Here is a 19,080-nt window from a genome sequence, read left to right as displayed (position 1 = left end):
TGGGGGGAGGGCGGGGCCGGAAGCCGGGCCATTCTCGCGAGGCCGAGCGGAGCGGAGCCGGCAGGGCCTGTACACCGTGGAGGTCGTTGGTGTCACTTGCCTCCGCCAGCTCCTTTGCCTGCCGGTCCGCGCCCCTCCCGCTACAGCCATGCTGTCCGCCCTCGCCCGCCCTGCCGGCGCCGCTCTCCGCCGCAGCTTCAGCACCTCAGCCCAGGTAGGCCCGATGAGGGGCTGCCTGCAGGCGGGGGTCCCCTGCCTGGGCCACGTGGGTTCTGGGCTCGCGAGCAGCCCTGATCCCCGGGGCCGCCCTAGATCGCAGGGCGGCCCGGTACCGACCCGCGGCTGTGGCGCCCTGGGCCGGCCCGGTTTCTGTGCGGGAAGTGCCAAAAGAAAGCCCGGGAGAAAGTGGTGGGGGGAGTCCCCCAGCTCGTCCTCCGGACCCCAAGAGGACCTGTTCTTGCCCTGCATTCCTTCAGGGTTGAGAAGCCCGGGCTGCAGGGCCGAAAGTAATTTATGCTTGTATGCAACTTTCTATAGTACTAACCTTGTTCTTTCTGTAGCATCCGTACAAATAACGTGTAATTATTAACTCCATAGTGCAGAATGAGATACCGAGGGTAGGGAACTGGTCCAAGGTTGTTACACAGTCATTTAGCCAGAGGATTAAAAGCCAGCTCTTCCGCTCACCGTCAGTGGTTTTTGAATTACCAAGCTTCCTTTTAAGAACCTAAAGACGCTGTTTCCTCTTAAGGACTCTTTTGAAGGATCCTTCCTGCTGTGGGCGGACTGGGCCTGACCCCAGGTGTGGTGACTGTGCAACACTTGGCCTGGGAGTACTTAACCTAAGCTATTTTTAGGCATCTTCTAGGATGGTGGTTCTCAAACTGGTGTGTGTCAGAATCACCTGAAAGCTAATGCAGACCAGACCCAGGTTCATTGAAGGGAGGGTAGTACCTGCACCTTTGTATGTTTATCAGGTGTCCCAGGTGATTCCAATATAACCAAAGTTTGAGAACCCAGGAGATGCCCACGTTGCCTCTTAAGCACTGCATCCAAAAGGGAGGTGATTAGTAAAGGAGATTCCAAATTTCTGCTTTAGCTTCTGTCCTTCAGGTCAGTTTCTTGTGTATTCAGTTCATTTGAAAAATAAGTACACAATAATAGCATTGAGTATCCATGCTTACCAAGATCTGTGCTGGGTGCTGCAGGAGATAAGATGTCTAAGAAGTGGCACTTGAGATAGGCTCAAAAGGAGTAAACTTAGGACAGATGCTGAAGATTGATGCTGAGGAGTGGGGGGAAGGGAACTGATCACAGGTAACACCGTAGGATTTGCCGACAGATGGTCTGATAAAGGGTTCCAGACGGAGGACACCAAGGCTTCAGGCTTTGACATTGCTGATTGCTGAGATGGGAAAGACTGCTGGCAGAGAGTGGACTTGGACAGGGGGAGGCTATCAGGAGCTCAGTTTGAAATGCTGAGTTTAAAATGCATATTGGAGGGGCACCTGGGTAGCTCAGCTGGTTGAGCATCAACTCTTGATTTTGGCCCAGGTCATGGTCCCAGAGTCATGGGATTGAGCCCCGCATCAGGCTCCGTGCTGAACATGGAGCCTGCTTAAGACTGTCTCTCCCTCTGCCTCCTCCCCCACTTGCACTCTTTCTCTCTAAAAAATTAAAATAAAATGCACATGGACATAGAAGTGGCAATATTGATGAAGGCATTAGAGTAAGTCAGAAAGATGAGCTTGAGCAAAGTAGATAACATTGGTCTAGAGACTTTGGATCCCCTATCCTTAACAGTAAAAGTGAATCAAGTGCACAGCCTCAATATATTTATTTCTCCCTGTGTGTATTAATATATGTGTTACAACACAAGAAAACAGAACTTTAAAAAGAAACTATAGTAAACTTACATCATAAAGCACACTGAGCAGTGTGCTGTTGACCACCACTCCTCAGCGCAGAAAAGGTCAGCAAGTTTGGAGACTGGTCTTTTAGGAAGAGATCACCAGTTAATCTCTGCAGTACCACAGATTCTCATCACATTGTAAAGATTCCGCCACTGAAGGACTGTGTTTTTATACATGTTAACTAAATTAACGAAACCTTGTAATAGACAAACAATGACATCACCTCAACATTGAAAGTAAGAGCGAGGAGGTCATCATAAGGGAGGAGATTATCTTATGTATCATAAGGGACCAATTCACTTAAGGACCCTGGTGAGGGCATCAGGTCAGTCTGTTTCTTTTTTATTTTATTTTTGAGTAATCTCCATGGGGCTCCATGGTGGATCTACTGCCCTGGTCAGCCTTGGAAGCCGGGCTGAGCAATCTGGGCATGAGGAACTTCAAGGAGATTTTTGAGCAAGGAAGTGAAATGCCCAAAAGTTTAATTTTCTTTTTTTTAATAAAATTTTTTATTATGTTTATTTTGAGAGAGAGACAGACAGAGTGTGAGCGGGGGAGGGGCAGAGAGAGAGAGGGAGACAATCCGAAGCAGGCTCCAGGCTCCCAGCTGTCAGCACAGAGCCCCATGCAGGGCTTGAACCCACAAGCCGTGAGATCATGACCTGAGCCGAAGTCGGATGCTTTACGGACTAAGCCACCCAGGGGCCCCTCAAAAGTTTAATTTTCTGAAGAATGGTTGAAGGTGGTGGTGAGGGGCCTAAGATAGACAATGGAACAGGAACAGAAGTCAGGGACAGGTTGGGAAGATGTTTGAGATGCCAAGTCCTTCCTGTCTTAACTGGGGGAAGGGAAGGCAGGATAAGGGAAGAGGCAGGAAATGCTTCTAAGGGTTTGGATTTGGGAGAACACAGGTACTATTTGGGAACAGGGTAGGAGAGATAGCATAAACTTACTTAGACAGTTGGAATGTCTAACAGAGCTGGGAATGTGGGAGTTGGAATTTGAGAGTTCCAAGGATTAGAGACAAGACATGAGAGTGATAACTGAAGGTCTGGAAGTGGATGGCATTGCCAGGCCTTGGGTTCTGGTTGATGTGGCTAGTGAAGTCTTCTGGGAAGTCAGGGGTCCCCCTTTACAGTACCAATTTAAAAAACAAAACAAAACTGAGTTTGAATTTTAGTTGTGTATGCTTTTAGGGTTTACCTTTCTTAAGCAGATGGCACATGATGGGCAGTTGGTTGGGCTTGGTTTGGGGTTTCGTTTCAGGTTTTTTTTTTTTTAGTTTTTTTTTTTTTTCAACGTTTATTTATTTTTGGGACAGAGAGAGACAGAGCATGAATGGGGGAGGGGCAGAGAGAGAGGGAGACACAGAATCGGAAACAGGCTCCAGGTTCTGAGCCATCAGCCCAGAGCCCGACGCGGGGCTCGAACTCACGGACCGCGAGATCGTGACCTGGCTGAAGTCGGACGCTTAACCGACTGCGCCACCCAGGCGCCCCTCGTTTCAGGTTTTGATAACCAAAGTCCATAATTACCAGCATCCGTTGCCGTAGAGATCTATGTCGATAGTGTAAGGACCCTAGATGGCCACATGCAGTGCTTTGGATTTTTGTCTCTGTTTTCTCAGTTTGTCTCCTTCCCTGGCAGCTGCCTGCCTGCCTGCCTGCCTGCCAGGAATAATCCCCCTTCTCATTTGTTGGGTTACAGCAGAAACCAGCTCACCGAGGAATTTTGGTTAGGCCTTGAGTGAGCCTTATGGGGAAGGGTGCCTTGTGTATAATAAGAGTGAGCTTCAGAGCACTGCTTAGAATAGATCTGTTCTTCTAAGACTTAGTTTTTCTTCTATTCTTTTCTTTTTCTTTCTTTCTTTCCATCCTTTCTTTCCTTCCTTTCTTCCTTCCCAAAGTGAAGAATCAAATTGCCTGTGTTTGGCTTGTATCCCACTTCATCAATTCCTTTCATAGGAAAGGTTACCAGGAGGCAGTCATTCAGTTAGTCATTCAGGATGGCTGGGGTGAGGGTGGCCTTAATTTAAGTCTCACCTGGTCATCATCCTTCACAGACTCCTCTTCCTCCTTTATGCTGGTATTCATAGGGCTCTGTCTCTAGTGCTCCTGTCACTCTGTGTTCTCTTTTGTGCCTTGTCCGTGGCTACCATTAATCCCAGTGCAGATGGATAGGACCTCCAGACCAAGCTTAAAGGCAACGTGGTCTACTTAAGCCAGGAAGCTGTCATCCCAGATTTGTCCCTCTGCTCACCATCTGGATAGAGGGAGAGGGGAGGGAGTAACTGAATCACTTGTAGCTCACCCATCCTTCATGCTTGCCTTTATCCCACCCTTGAATCATGCTTGGACTATTGCAGTAGTCTCCCTGCCTCCATTCTTGAAGATCTACAGTCTGTCTTCCATCCTGCCTCATAACTTTGTAAAACACAGTTCTGGACATGCTTTTCCCAGCTTTTAAGGCCTTTCAGTGGTCCTCCTTTGCCCAAAAGAACTAGATGCACTCTGCTAGGCCCTTAGCTTTGGCCCTACCTTCTTCCTTCCTCCACGTGTGTCCAGCAATGCTTGAGCCATAGAGGACTGTTTCCCTTCAGTAGGCCGTATTCCATACTTCTCCCCCTGACATCCATCTGGTAAACTCCTACTCATCCTTCAAAATCCCCCCCAAACAGCTCGTTCTCTTTGTACCGCTGCCTTTCCCGGCATCTACCTGTGTGGTGCTTGTCACACTAGATGCCCCTTACCCCGTTTGCACGTCTTTGAGCTCGCAGGCCTTGTTGTAGTTTGCAAGTCATTCTAGCGTGTGGCAGGTAGGAAGTCCGCATCCCCAAGTACTGTGACAGCCTGCTGGTAGGTGCTTGCATGTGTGTGTGTATAGTTTTTAAAACTACAGGCTGCAGAGAAGGCAGCCTGAGTGAGGCTTGTTCCCCTTGCGGAGGGTGTGTGCAGTACGACCCGGACCGTGACAACATCTGTAGACCTAAGTTCCTCATTTTCCTGAGATAAGCTTCTGTGTTTCAAAAGAAAACTGGACCTTTGGACTGGTCGAAATACAATTGTGTCTTCTTTGGCACCATGGCCATAAAGGAGGCCCAGTGTGGTATTTTACAGGCTGTCACGTGAATACTTTTAATGCCGATTCTATATTAAGAGTCCTTTCTCTGTGCCCCTTTACAGAACAATGCTAAAGTAGCCGTGTTAGGGGCTTCTGGAGGAATTGGGCAGCCGCTTTCGCTTCTCCTCAAGAACAGCCCCTTGGTGAGCCGCCTGACCCTCTACGACATTGCTCACACACCCGGAGTGGCTGCAGATCTGAGCCACATCGAGACCAGAGCAGCTGTGAAAGGTACTGGGCACGCTGACCCTGGACTCTGCTTCTCTTCTCCCCGGTAGACCGGGATCCAAGCCGTAGAATAGAATTCTTCGACGAAACTACATCAGAGCCAGGGTTTCCAAGTTCACTGTAAAACTGAATTTCACAAGTAATTAATGTCTTTCTGGACTTGAGCCTGTAAAAATTATATAGCAGTATCTTTCAGAAGAAAACAAAGGTGGTCTAATCTTCCCATTTTTAATTTTTTCTAATTTGAAAAGACAATAGGATCAGGAAGGGGAATTTGGGGGGACTTATATATCCTGGTTATTTTAACTTTTTTGTTTGTTTGTTTACTTACGAGAGAGAGAGAGCATGCGAGCGGGGCAGGGGCAGAGAGAGTGGGACAGAGGATCTAAAGCAGGCTTTGTGCTGACAGCAGAGAGCCCGATATGGGGCTTGAACTCAGAAAACCATGAGATCATGGCCTGAGCCGAAGTCAGAAGTTCAACTGACTGAGCCACCCAGGCGCCCCTTACTTTTACTTTGTAGCAGTATTTATCCATGTTACCAAATTGGTTAAACCATTTTTTTTTTTAAGTTTATTCTTGAGAGAGAGAGAGAGCGAGAATATGTACACACACACACACACACACACACACACACACACACACTCATACACATGCACGAGTGGGGGACAGGCAGAGAGGGACTCCCAAGCAGCCTCCACACTCAGCCCAGAACCCAACATGGGGCTCAATCCCACAACCCTGAGGTCATGACCTGAGCCGAAATCAAGAGTCAGATCCTCAATCGACTGAGCCACCCAGGCGCCCCTTGGTTAAATCATTTTTAAGGCAATTCTATAGTTGGTCACTGATTTATTTTGGCCGTCCTGTTGGCCTTTGGGCTATTTCCTGTGTTTCTCCACTGGAGACACAAACACAAGCTGTGACGAACATCTTCATCTTCACATCTTGTTTCTTAGGATTAAAAGTCAATCAGGAGGTATGACTATGTCAAAGATTATACCGTATTATACACCAAATGGCGGTGCATCGCGGTGGCAGTGATCCGTCTCTGCTGACGGTGTATGGAAGTGCCCTGTGTGGTGGTGTTTACACGCATCCTCCGCTGGTGCAAACAGCTCAGGAGGTCAGCTGTCAGAACTTAACGTTTTTGTGCCTTCCATAGCCTCAGTTGGTTTGCTCGTCCTCTTTCAGGTCTTCTGGAAGGTCCTGCAATAAGGAAAAAGTTCAAATCAAAGCAGATATTGGTCATTGGAGCAAATTTCCCTTGAAATCTTTGAAAATGGACCTTTTCCCCTAAGAACAAGCAAACTGGATCCAAATGCTTAGAGGTCCTGCGTTGTCAGCTCTGTGACTTTCTTTCATGGCGCTCAGTGTGCCTTCTGATCTGACCCCGAGATGGAGCTTTCGTCAGGATGATTGGGGAGGGAGATGAGCAGCTCTTTGACCTGGGGGCTGAGAAGGCCTTTCAGGAGCTAGCAGGTCAGGTGAAGGCAAACAGCGGACTTGGTTTGGTTTGGGTAAAACCTCTAGGGTTGGTCCATTCTGAATGGGTCGGGGGCTGGGCAGTTGGCAGCTGGAGGAAAGTAGCGTGAAAGAGTGCCGGGATTGTCAAACTCATCGGCATTAGTGGCCAGGAAGCACTTCACAGGTGGGCCTTACACCTGGGGCCTTACACCTGAGGCCTTCAGTCGGCGTCGGACCCGGGTGGGGCTGGCCATCTTCCCCAGCTCTGTCCCCAAAGATGTGCTCGCCTGCCCAGGTCAGAAACGGTGAACTTGCTCTTTCCTGGGGGGATGGTATTTTCTAGGCTACCTCGGACCTGAGCAGCTGCCAGACTGCCTGAAAGGTTGTGATGTGGTGGTTATTCCCGCAGGAGTCCCGAGAAAACCAGGTGTGTGTTTGAAAGCCCTGCCTAGTGTCTCCCTGCGGGTCTGGTGAGGAAGTGGTTTTCCTTTAAACTGGATCAAGTAATTGTTTCCATGGCAGAGAAAAATTCCAAAGGCTCCCCAGTACCTGCGGGATAGAGGGATATCTCCTCCTTGGCCTGGCTAAAGCCTTACGCGCGTCTGCTGTGTCTGTCCCCTGCTCAGTCTGGTGCTTCTGTGCCCGCTGTCCGAGTGGAGTGCCCTTTCCTTCACCTGCCCCTCGGGAATTCTCACTGATCCTGGATGATCCTCCTCAGATCCCTCCCTCCCTGGCTCCTCCCCACACTCCACCCCCTCCACCAGCCTCTGTTTGGACATGCGTCACACTGGGTTGTTTCTCCTACAAGATAGATTTCCTTGGAAGGGGGACCCTGTCTCACCCAGGGTATCTAACAACCGTAACAGAGCACTTGCTACACCTTTGGCAATTCCTTCCGTGCTCTGTGAGCATGTTGAATTGGATCGTTCTCAGGCATGACACGGGATGATCTGTTCAACACCAATGCCTCCATCGTGGCCACCCTGACCGCTGCCTGCGCCCAGCATTGCCCCGAGGCCATGATCTGCATCATTTCAAACCCGGTAAGTGCCTGTGGCAGGTAGGCTGTGAATACTGTGCCGAAAGCTCGTAATTAGCAAAAGTGTGCAGATATGCTTACAGGGACAAATATCCGGTTAAGGTGCTGCAGGGGACAGATTGGATGAAGTAACTGGGAATTTCAGCCTGGGTTTTCCACCATTTGTGTGCCTTTGGGCAAATCACTTCCCCTCTCTGTGTCTTAGTTTCTCCACCTGAAAAGTCTGTCATTGTTGTTTTAATGTTTATTTATTTATTTTGAGAGAGCACGTGCACGTGTGCAAGAGGGAGAGGGACACAGAGAGAGAATCCCAGACAGGCTCCGCTGTCCACACAGACGCGGGGCTCGATCCCACGACCCTGAGATCGTGACCTGAGCTGAAATCAAGAGTTGGATGCTCAACCGACCGAGCCACCCAGGCGCCCTGGAAAAGTCCATTCATTAGGCTCCATTCAACCCTGATGGTTGTGGCCTGTTGACTTCTTTTACTGTATTCTGCTCGGGGTTTGCCCTTCCTGGTTCCCTGTCACGCTTGCACAGCCACCCCAGGCCCTGCTCGCGGGTTTTTGTAGGGAGCTTATCCTCCAAACCTGAAAGCACGTGTGCTGTCTCCTCCCTGAGAAGACGGCGTGGCCCCCAAGCCTCCCCAGCAGCCCAGGTTGCATTTAACCACAGCCCTCTCCGTGCCTCCCTCCTGGGCGAATCTGGTCTCTGAGGATCGGGTTCTGGGTAGAAGTGCAGCCACAGTGGTGTTGACTGGGGATGTGCCTGCCAATCCACGAGATTGTGCCCCACGAGAGGCTGTGCCCGGTGCCTCTGAGAAGCGGATCTCCACCTGGCTCGCCCTCCTCGGGGCATCCAGTCAGCCATGGAAAGCAGCTGCTGCCGGGAAGCTAACCTGGTGCCTGATAGAAGTCCTGCCGTTTTCTTTCGTTTTTATTACATTTTTTCTATGCACCCGGCAATGTGTCCGCACTTGCTATATATTAAGTCCTATAATCCTCACAGCCTCGTGGGGTAGTTGTCTCCTCTGTGTTACGGTGAGGAACCAAGTCCTAGGAGTTGAGGAAGCTTGCCCAGGGTTGCCTCGCAGAGCAGCAGAGCTGGGACTTGACCCCAAGCCCTCGGTCTCTGGCCGTGTGCGATGCCGTCCTGTTTTAGGAATGGCCGTTCAGGTGTCAGCCCAAGCTGGGGAGGACAGTGTCCCGTGGAGCCGTCCTCACGATTTAGGTCGGTAGCTGGCAAGGCACGTGCCCATTGGAGCTGTGGGCCCAGAAGCCACTAGGGGTAAACAGCACCTGCCAGGACGAAGGGCTCTTTGTTCACGTCAGGGGGAAAAGAGGAAGTTGGCCCACGGTGACCTGTTCTGTCTTGAGGGTGGCTTGCCTATAAACAGCGGAGCGGTTTGGCACCTTAGGACTTATTAATGGTCTGGGGAACAGACTTGTCCTTCGGTCACATGCCTCTTCTCTCAGAATGCAGAGCAAGTTATGCCACTCTCTCGATCTACTAGGTTAACTCCACCATCCCGATTACGGCGGAAGTTTTCAAGAAGCATGGAGTATACAACCCCAATAAAATCTTCGGGGTGACAACCCTGGACATTGTCAGAGCCAACACTTTTATTGCAGAACTGAAGGTAAGAGCTGCGCCGGATATTTTTCAAGTTATGTTCCTGGCTGTCCTTGGCTGACCTATGGGCATAGGAGACCAGGCACTTACACGTCACTTGTGACTCCAGAATCATCAGTGTTCTTGGGGCTTGCCCCTGTTGGGGAGAGTTGCCCTCACGCTTTCTTGGGCAATCCACACAGGCCCATGGAGGTTTGAACCGTGGTCAGCTTCAGTCTTGACTCGACTCTGTCTGTCCTCCCTGGTGCCTTATGGGTCCAGGCTTTTCCTGGGTTTCTCGCTGGCTCAGCTGGGTTGTACTCTCCAAGTTCATTGCCTCTCAAAATTAGAACTAACAGGATTTACCTGCTGATTGTTAGACAAATGGTAAAGTTGGCAAACACGAAGAACTAAGGAAGGTTCCGGAAGGCCTGAGGTGTCAGGACTTTCATTCCTGATCGATAGTTCTGGCTCCCGTCTTGGGTTGCCTCATCGAGTTCACATCTGGCCAGTTGCCTGCGGCTCCTTGGGCTGCCGACTGAGCTGCCAGGCCCGTCCTGGGGTGGGTTTGACATGGGCGCCAGCTCTGGCGTCCTCGGTGCCTCTCATTGCTCGCTTCCGAGTCTTGGGGTGTGGATCCAGCAGAACCACTTCCTCTGACCTAAAGAAGTGCCCCTCCTGAGCTTCAGGCTGTTTTTTTCTGACTTTGCAGATGAGGGGGACTCTGAAGTAGGAACAGGGGTCATGCGCACGGCCAAGCAAGGAGGGCACACACGACACCGTTGACCTTCGTTGTACCCCCTGCTCCCTGTGCGCCTGGCAGGTTCGCCTCTGAAGGGTGACACCCTGCTTTAGCTCGTGCTGCGGCGTGTCCCCAGCTTCTGTGCTAGGCGCGGGTGTCCCAGAGATCCAGAAGATAGGGGAGCCCTTGGGATTCAAGAGACAATGTTATCAAGTAACCGGTTCGGCATGGGCATGTAGGGCGGTTGTCTGAGTCAGGACCAGCTTTCTGGGCGAGCTTGTGCTCAGCTGAGTCTGACCGAGAACGGGCCGAGAGGGTGGGGTTCGGGCTTCCTGAGGCTCCCAGCCCGGTTTCACGGAAGCCACAGTGCTCATTCCCTTTGGGCACTCGTGGTGCTACCAGCTCTTGGCCGAAGCACACCATCTCCCCCAGGCCCCAGTCCTGCGGCAACACACCAGCTACATGGGGCTGGTTTGGTTACTTAGAATCACATAAAACTAGAAATCCGTGTCCTCGTTGCACTGGCCACATTTCAGATGTGGCTTCTGTGTTCTCGCAGAAAGTTCTGGACGGTGCTATCGTAGCCAGAGAAGTTCTGTTTGAGGTGAAGGAAGGTGGGGGTCTTGGCCCCTGGCAGAGACTCTAATGCTTGTCAGGCTTCAGTTCAGTGAATTGCCCTTTACCTCAAGTCTCTGGCGTTCTGAGAAAATCCTGAATTGTATCAGGAATGAAAGTTGGCCCTTAAACCTCCAGCGTCTGGACCCTCCTCAGTCCCTCGGCCATCTCTTGCCCCCTTTGCCACCTTCTCTTTGCATTTCTGCTGATGTTGTAGGTATTTCTTGTACCCTAGGCCTCTGCTCATTTAGCCTAGAAAACGCTTCCTTTGGCAAAGTCCTGCTGCTGCTTCCCAGATGAAGTTAAGTCTCTCCCAAGAAGGCTCTCCCAGGCTAAGGAAGTGCTACCCTTCCGAGGCCGCCCCATGCGGCTGTCTTAGCACATGACAGTGGGACGTCATTTGTGTCTGTCTTGTAATCGACAGTGAGTGTCTCAAAAACAGGGGCTCTGTCTGTCCACGCCTGTGTCCCTGGTGACCGGCACACTGCCTTGGCACAGAGGGACTTCCACGTGAGCCCCCTGCTCCGTGAACTTGATCCGGCTGTGTCCCCCTTCCCGGGCAAGGCTGGTTCCTAACTGAGGGCTGCTCTCTTTAGCAGCCACGGCATTTGAGAAAAGTGGCATCATTTGGGGACTGCTCACTTCTCTCCCATAACTCCCACCAGATTCCTTTTTTTGACCATCTTAAGAAATACCTGGTCCACAGATTTGTGGGGGCGTCGTGCCTCCGGTTTAACAAACGAATCGGCCTCTTCTGGCAGGCCCCCACAAAGAACCATGGGGTTTTGACCCCTTACAACTCAGTTTTATTCTGTCCTGATCACAGATTGAGCTGACAGAGTTCTCACCCCCGGGTTTCCTAGAATTGTTTTTGAATTTTGCTCTAGAATGAAGGCAAGGGAATTTGACTTGTTGTCTCTGACACAGTGTAGGGACATGAGTCTGGGCTTGTGCTAGGAGAATGACATTAGCTCTGGGGAAGACGACGGTCATCCTCAGGTTCTGAGAAGATACCAGACCGACGGGGACCACCGGGGGGGACCCTACATGGAGGCCGTTTTCTGCTCACTGTCAAGGAAGACCCTCGTAGTAACCTCCCTAGATGACGCGTCATTCCGCGCTGCCCCGTTCACACTGCTGCTCCACCATGTGGTGGGGCCGGGGGAGGGACTCTAAATACAGCTGGACTCAGTCTTTTGTAGTTTCTTTGTTCTGAGTTCTGTGGGATTTTCCAGGATCGGTGCTTTAGGTGGATATGACATTTTATACTCAAAGAGCTTTAAAAATTAACAAAGCTTCATACTCTGGTGGCCAGGGTTTGGATCCAGCTCGAGTCAATGTTCCTGTCATTGGCGGCCATGCTGGGAAGACCATCATCCCCCTGATCTCTCAGGTAAGTGCGTCACCTTTGCCAGGAAGCCTTAGGATCACGAACGCCTTTCAGAGGTTCCGCTTTGAGGCACTAAAGACAGACTGACAAAGAACTCAGCATCTTTGTATTTCGAGAGGATTCCTGCTGTGGTTACGGCCCGCCCATTGTCTGGAGGACTCTCGAGTGGCCTGTGGGGCTGCGGTTGGGCTCCGGCAACTCGGGGTCCACACCTGCGGGAGCGAGCGCGGTCAGAAGGTGCTCGCGGCGGCCTGCTCCCAACACGGCGAGACTGCCGCGGGGACCGCTGAATTCCCGGGTAGGTCAGAGCAGGCAAAGCTGTTGTGTTTAAAAATGAGTAGAGACCAGGTGAACGCCACCGCAGATGAGGAAAACGAAACCAGTGTCCTGATCCCCGAGTTTAACGCACACGGAAGGAGTCAAAATATTTGTGGTGTCCTCACCAAAAGTGCATAACGTTGTAAGAAAAGCATGAGGGAAACCTCCCGTAAATCTAAATTGAGAGACATTCTACAAAACGAGCAGTCGGTACTCTTGACAAGTGTCCCGGAAGACGGGACCACTAAGGAGTAGACTGAGCTGGGATAACCGTCCGCTGGGGTCCTGGATCAGAAAAGGGACAGGAAAGGGACAGCAGTGGGGAAGTGGGTGACCTCTGGGTGGGGCCCGTAGTCAACATATCGATGATGATTTTCTGTTCCTTAGAATTGCCCCGTGGTTACGTGGGATGCTAACGTTAGGGTAGGCTGGGTGAGGGAAATCTTTGTGCTGTCTTTACGACTCTTCGCTAAATCTAAAATTAGTCCAAAATACTAAAAGTTGTTTAAAAATGAGTAGGAACCGGGAGCGCCTGGCTGGCTCAGTCGCTGGAGCCTATGACTCTTAATCTCGGGGTCGTGAGTTCAAGCCCCAGGTTGGGTGTGGAACCCACTTAAAAAAAAAAAAATGAGTAGGGACCGCACTACACCTCCCAAAAAGGTGACGTACTTTAAAGCAAAGGTGGTCTTGGTATCCCGTGCAGTGGCGGCAGGGGGGTCCTGCCATGACGGGGAGGGGACGTGGGGTCTGGGAGTGGCAGCAGCCCCTGCTCACGTGCTCCCTGTGACTTTGGCCTGCAGTGTACTCCCAAGGTGGACCTACCCCAGGACCAGCTGACAGCCGTCACTGGGCGGATCCAGGAGGCCGGCACGGAGGTGGTGAAGGCCAAAGCTGGAGCAGGTAGATTCTTGGGGGACGACCCCCGTGTGGGGTGCTGATGCCAGAGGCCCTCCAGCTCACCGCTGAAGACCGGAAGGGCCCGGGCAGGCAGTGAACCCTTCTCTTAGCTTCAGGTGTGTTCACTGGGTGAGCCCGTCCCGCAGCAGAGGGCAGCTCGGCTGTGTGGCATGGAAGGGCGTCTGAGCTTGGCCAAGCCAGTTGTGTGCCATTCACGAGTTTGTAAAGTGAAGAGACGCTGACTGAATTCTTCACCGCTAAAGGGGAAGATGTGGAAGATGTTACTTAGCTGACAGGGCGGGCTCTCCTGGGCTTTACGGTCCCAGTGCTGGCTTGGCTAACCTGCCCGTGCCCTCCTAGGCTCTGCCACCCTGTCCATGGCATACGCCGGAGCCCGGTTTGTCTTCTCCCTCGTGGATGCCATCAACGGAAAGGAAGGAGTTGTCGAATGTTCCTTCGTTAAATCCCAAGAAACAGACTGTCCCTATTTCTCCACACCTTTACTGCTGGGGGTACGTATCCTGGAGGCTGTGTCTTGGGCTCGTGGAAGGAGGCTCATTGTCTATGCTTAAGGTCGGGAGCCCTGGCTGTTTGCTCCATAATTCGGTTTCCCGTTGTGCGGTAACTGCATCCCGGTGCCTGGCCTGTGCTGGGGTTTGGAGGGTGGATGCACATCATAGAATTAAGAGCAGGGAGAAACCTCAGGCTGAGGGGGGCTGGGTAGGAACCCGCTGGCATGTGAATCCCTTCCCTGTGGCTCTGCCGGCTGGTCAGCGCAGCTGTCTCACTATGTCTCTTTCTTTTTTGTTTTAATTTTTTTTTTAATGTTTCTTTTTGAGAAGGAGAGAGAGCACGAGCTGGGGAGGGGCGGGGCGAGAATGAGACACAGAATCCGAAGCAGGCTCCAGGCTCTGAGCTGTCAGCACAGAGCCCAATGCGGGGCTCGAACCCGCAAGCTGTGAGATCATGACCTGAGCTGAAGTCGGACGCTCAACCGACTGAGCCACCCAGGCGCCCCTCGCTGTGTTTCTCGATGAGACACGTGTTCTGTCTCCAGGCGGCCGTGGGCACTTCTGGAGGAAAAGGCTTCCCTTCCCCATCCTGTGTGACGTCGCCCCGTGGCTCATGCTTGTTCGTTCTTGCTCTGACCTCGGGGCGCGCCGAGCCCCGTCCCTCTTCCGGGGAGGCCTGAAGAGCTGGCAGAGCTGTGATATTTTCCAGCTCAGGTGTCCCTGCTCCCTTGCTCTCGCCCCTACCGGTTTTCTTCCTGGAACGTGTTGCAGACCCCCTTGGAACCGTGGTGTCTGGGATAGAGCCCCTCTGGCCCCAGTGCTTGGCTTCAGTCAGGCTGTTTTGGAGGCAGCTGTCTGGTCTGATGACCCTCCCCAAGTCTTCAGGGAGCAGAAACCCCTAAGTCTCACTCTGTTTCTGATGTGTGGGTGGCTGCTGATGGTGTGGTTGCCTTCATCTTCTCCCCAGAAAGGAACTGTGTGGTGACATGCCAAGCCACCCAGGGGCCCTTCCCACAGATGCCCTGGTGTCCAAAGATCCCGGAGACATTGGCCCCGGGCCTCGGGGACTCCGTGTGGTGGAGAGACCCACTAAACAGACTAATGCCGTGACCAGTGTGGTGGGGCAGGCCCTGCAGGCCCTGGAGTCAGGGAGGGCTCTCCAGGGAGATGGCCTGGAAGCCTCCCCTGCTCACACAGACACCAGCTCAACCGTGGAGGTGACACGGTGACAGACACCTGTTGTTTTCCTGATGTTACATGTGTGCCTACTTGATTACATCAGACCCGGGTGGCTATTACCAACTCAGGGAAAAGACTAGAACCCAAAAGTATGCTGTGTGTTGGGAAGAAGAACATGCGGCGCTGCTAACGACCGAGCACCCTGGGTGCCAAGTCGCCCGCGTGTGTTCTCACCGCCTCCTTTGAGGTGGAAAGTATGCCTGTTTTCTAGATGAGGAAACCGCCTTGGCCAAAGTGCACATGGTGTGAGTGACCGAGTCCAGATCCTAGCCGAGGATCGTCTGCCTGAAGCCCGGGCTCAGGGCAGAGCCGTGAAGTTACATGGCGGGTTTTGTTCAACAGCCTCGTCCACAGAAACCGGCTGTAAAATTTACAGTATTTTTAGCGGTTGTTGTTAATTTCAGAATTGTCCATTTTTATCACCTCCTCTCTCCTCCAGAAAAAGGGCATCGAGAAGAACCTAGGCATCGGCAAGATCTCTCCTTTCGAAGAGAAGATGATCGCCGAAGCCCTCCCTGAGCTGAAGGCCTCCATCAAGAAAGGAGAAGAGTTCGTGAAGAACATGAAATGAGAGGGCAGCTGGTGAGCGGTCCGCGTCCCTAACTTATGAAGGCATCATGTCCCTGTAAAGCCGTCTCACACCCCTTCGTGTTTCAGTCGCGTTACCCACGAGTGTTGTGTTAACGTTGCTGCCCCTTCCAAATCGTGGGTCCGTCTGTGGGTGCCTCAATAAAAGCAGGCTCTGAATTTCTTTATCAAGGTCTCCGTAAATGTGCTTTCTTCCCCCTGCTTCAGAGGGTCTGGCATCACGAATCGGAAGATGTTATTTACATATTAGACTGACGCATGATGGTCTCATCAGTAGCTTCGAGAACATCTAGAATCTTTATCAGTGGCTGTTCTTCCCCCAAACCTGCCCTGCAACAATGTGTCCCTCAGCTGTGCAAACTGAGGAGGGCTCGGCTCCGGCCCGATTCCTCAGAGTCCTTGGAACGCACCTGTGGCGGGGTGACAGCTCGTGGCACTTGCCCAGCTGCCCTTTTCCATCCCCAGTTCTTCCCACGTGGTGGTTTCTGCCTAAGCAGACCGCTCCATCGTTTACGCTGGAGCTGCCTTGGCTGACTTCCGTCTCACTCTGAACCCCATCCTCCCCTCACCAGGCCCGGGTGTTCAGACACGGGGACTGCCCCAGGCAGAGTTGTGAGGAAAGCCGGGGCAGGAGCAGAAAAAACCAAAACGCCAGCTGCCGTGGCTGCGCAGGGGACACAGGAAGGCTGGCTCCGTGTCTTCATCAGAGGCCTAAAAAGGAACTTGGTTGTATTCTCTGGCCTTAGCGTACATGGGGGGGACCTGTTCCCATTGTCCGTGCCTGAGAAGGAACGTGGCGGCGGCAACTGGATGAACTTAAGTGAAGGGCAAAAGGGCAGGTGGGGGCGGAGCTGAGCCCAGCGCCCAACACCCACGTGTCTACAGCAGCTTCTCTTTAATGACGGACGTTATCGTTAACATCGTTGTTTTGTTACGAGTCCTCAATATGTGCTGCTTAAAACCTAAAACAGCAGCCAAAAAATAAAGCAGGAAAGTAATCGGTAATGGAATCTGTCCTCTTACTTTTGCTTATTTCGTAAGTTAACACTTCGTGTGCCCGTTTGCATGCAGCCCATGCTTCCGGTTCTGTTACTGTAAAACAAACCCCCCCCAAGTCTAGTTGCTCAAGAGCCACTTTATGTACCTCCCCCCCTTTCTGCATGTGGACAAGGTTCCACTGGGTGGTCCCCACCCCACCAGGTGCAGGAACTGGCCAGTCTGGCCCACCGGAGACTGTAGCTCGCCACAGCTGGTGTTGGGGGGACCCTGGGGCAGCCAGGCTTGTCACTCTCCATGGGGCCTCTGTGCAGAGTGGGCAGACTTCTTCCTTGACAGCTCAGGGTTCCCAAAAGTGCAAAAGCAGAAACTGCCAGGCATTAGGACAGGCTCAGAACCGGCCCGGCATCACTTCTGCCACATCCTCGTGCTTAAAGCAGGTCCCCCGGCAGGCCCCGGCGTGTGGTGGGAGCGGACTGGGCAGGGCAGGCAGGCCTGGCTCTTCAGGGGCCCACTTAGATGAGCGACCACACCTGACTCCTGTAAGCACAGATACATCTTCCCTTCCCACTTGTAATAACGGAGTAACCCTTAAGGTGAGCCCACAGTAATCTATTCCACTGCCATTAGATAATTCAGTTGCTGAGTTTCACTACTGTAGTTTATAGTTTCACTACTATAAAGGGCACGGCTCCGGACACCACCTTTGGAGTAAATCCACATGTGCAGCACCACGCTAGCTCTCTGGGGTCATTTGCTATGTCATGGGATCCTTGGGACAACCCTGGCAGGCAGGACCTAGTGCTGGTGACTCAAAGCAGGTTGTCTTGTTTAGGATGGTCGGAGCCCTTCTCCACGTACCAGCGGTCACCACACAAAGGCCTCCCAAGCCCGTTTGCCAAAGATGCAGCTTCCTGGGGCGCCTGGGTGGCTCAGTCAATTGCGCCTCCGACTCTTGGTTTCTGCTCAGGTCATGATCTCAGTTCATGGGTTTGAGCCCCAAGTCGGGCTCTGCACTGACAGGGTGGATCCTGCTTGGGATTTTCTCCCTCTCTCTCTCTGCCCCTCCCCTGCTCACACACACTCTCTCAAAATAAATAAATAAACTTAAAAAAAAAAAAAGATGCAGCTTCCTGACTCCCACCTCTCAAAAGTTCTGATCTAGCAGTCTGAGAAGGGGGAGTGGGGGACAAGAATGGAGAATGCTCCAGATTCTTCCAGACTGTGCTGGGGAAGCGGCGTTGGCCCACCCATCCCTTTGGACACTGGCTACCTCAGAGCTCTTTCTACATAGGTAGGCCTCCTGCCCTTTGGGGCTCAAGTCAGGTACGTTGAGAACCAGAGAGAAAAGTACAGATAAAGTAGGGCAGGACTCAGGACAAGGTTATTTCTGGATATTTTGGCAGAGGCAAGGATCCAGGGAGAGGCCCCACCGAGGTATTCGGGAGGGGGAGGAGGCTGTGAGCTGGGTAGGATTCCCACGGTCAGGGGAGCAGGACGGGCTTGTCTGGCAACAGCAGGGGTGGCTGGACTTGAGAGAATGGGCTCAAGATGTGCTTGAGGAAGGGCCAAGTGTATGGCTGGCAGCCTAGGGCACAGGCGGAGGGAGCTGGCACTATTCTGGGGATGGTCTTAAATGCCAGGTTGAAGAGCCTGGGCTCCACTCTGTGGAAATGAGGACCGGGAGGAGGATGCCAGAGGCGCCCACTCGATCCTAGGATGGGGCTTTTAACACCCCACTGGGGGGGGGGGGGGGCAGGTGACAGCCTTGCTACAGGCCTGGAGGCTGCCCTTTAAGTAGGGAAGATGCAGCAGCAGAAAGGCTGAAGGCCCAAAATAGGGTGGCAGTGAGTGGGAGGGAAGGGATGACAGGGACATGGAGACGCACCAGCATCTCCCAGCCCTGTCCCCACCACGCAGAAGTCCATCAGCCAGTTATCGGCGAGGGTGAGGCGAGCCGCACCCCCACTTTCAAGCTCCAATTATGTGCCTCCAGGTCCACACAGACCCGCTGCCTCCTGACACACGATTCCGGTCCCCCTCGGTGAGGAACAAAAACCCAGGGATTGAGGATTTGAGGGTTTGGTGTTAATGACCATAATGAGCTGGCTGAGCCCTTTGCAGGAGGAAGCCAAGAAGCAGCCTTTAGAAAGCAGAGGGGAGCCTGGCGTGGAAGCCGCAGGGCATCCGCGCCGAGGGTAATTGCATGGCCCAAGAGCTGGTCCCGCGGAGGAGCTGCGTGGATGCGTGGAAGTCCCGGGTACACACGGCCAAGTTGGCTAATGATAAGGAGAGCAGAGGGGTTCGTCCGCGCCGCTAGGGCATGGGGGGGGGGGGGGGGGGGGGGCGAACATCTTAACCCCCGCAAGGACCCTGACCTCGCTTGGGAGGGACCTGGCGCGCAGC

At 52.7% G+C, this 19,080-nt stretch overlaps 2 protein-coding genes across 2 annotated transcripts in view; one reads left to right on the top strand and one right to left on the bottom strand.

Moving 5' to 3' along the window:
- STYXL1 (serine/threonine/tyrosine interacting like 1) overlaps nucleotides 1-671 on the bottom strand; it is a 72,511-nt gene extending 71,840 nt beyond the window's left edge. Inside the window, exon 1 of the mRNA XM_047837662.1 lies at nucleotides 545-671. The gene's annotated coding sequence lies outside the window, so the exon portion shown is untranslated. The remainder of the gene's footprint in view (nucleotides 1-544) is intronic.
- MDH2 (malate dehydrogenase 2) lies at nucleotides 32-15,845 on the top strand. The gene is made up of 9 exons (XM_047837659.1): nucleotides 32-214; nucleotides 5,096-5,264; nucleotides 7,071-7,154; nucleotides 7,661-7,770; nucleotides 9,280-9,405; nucleotides 12,050-12,127; nucleotides 13,243-13,342; nucleotides 13,700-13,851; nucleotides 15,530-15,845. Exons 1-9 carry the CDS (start codon nucleotides 149-151, stop codon nucleotides 15,659-15,661), a joined length of 1,017 nt encoding a protein of 338 aa, XP_047693615.1. The 5' UTR covers nucleotides 32-148; the 3' UTR covers nucleotides 15,662-15,845.
- The last annotated feature ends 3,235 nt before the right edge of the window (nucleotides 15,846-19,080 follow it).

This window comes from Prionailurus viverrinus, chromosome E3, assembly GCF_022837055.1.
Source record: "Prionailurus viverrinus isolate Anna chromosome E3, UM_Priviv_1.0, whole genome shotgun sequence".
In the NCBI taxonomy this organism is placed as follows: Eukaryota; Metazoa; Chordata; class Mammalia; order Carnivora; family Felidae; genus Prionailurus; species Prionailurus viverrinus.
The sequence above is the reverse complement of the archived record's forward strand: the minus strand, read 5'-3'. Positions and strand labels throughout refer to the sequence as shown.

Bases quoted from the DNA above. Each gene is read 5' to 3' on its own strand.
- MDH2 (XM_047837659.1), top strand. From the start codon at position 149: ATGCTGTCCGCCCTCGCCCGCCCTGCCGGCGCCGCTCTCCGCCGCAGC. The intron at 9,406-12,049 runs GTAAGAGCTGCG...TCTGGTGGCCAG, and splicing joins CTTTTATTGCAGAACTGAAG to GGTTTGGATCCAGCTCGAGT. The intron at 12,128-13,242 runs GTAAGTGCGTCA...TTTGGCCTGCAG, and splicing joins TCATCCCCCTGATCTCTCAG to TGTACTCCCAAGGTGGACCT.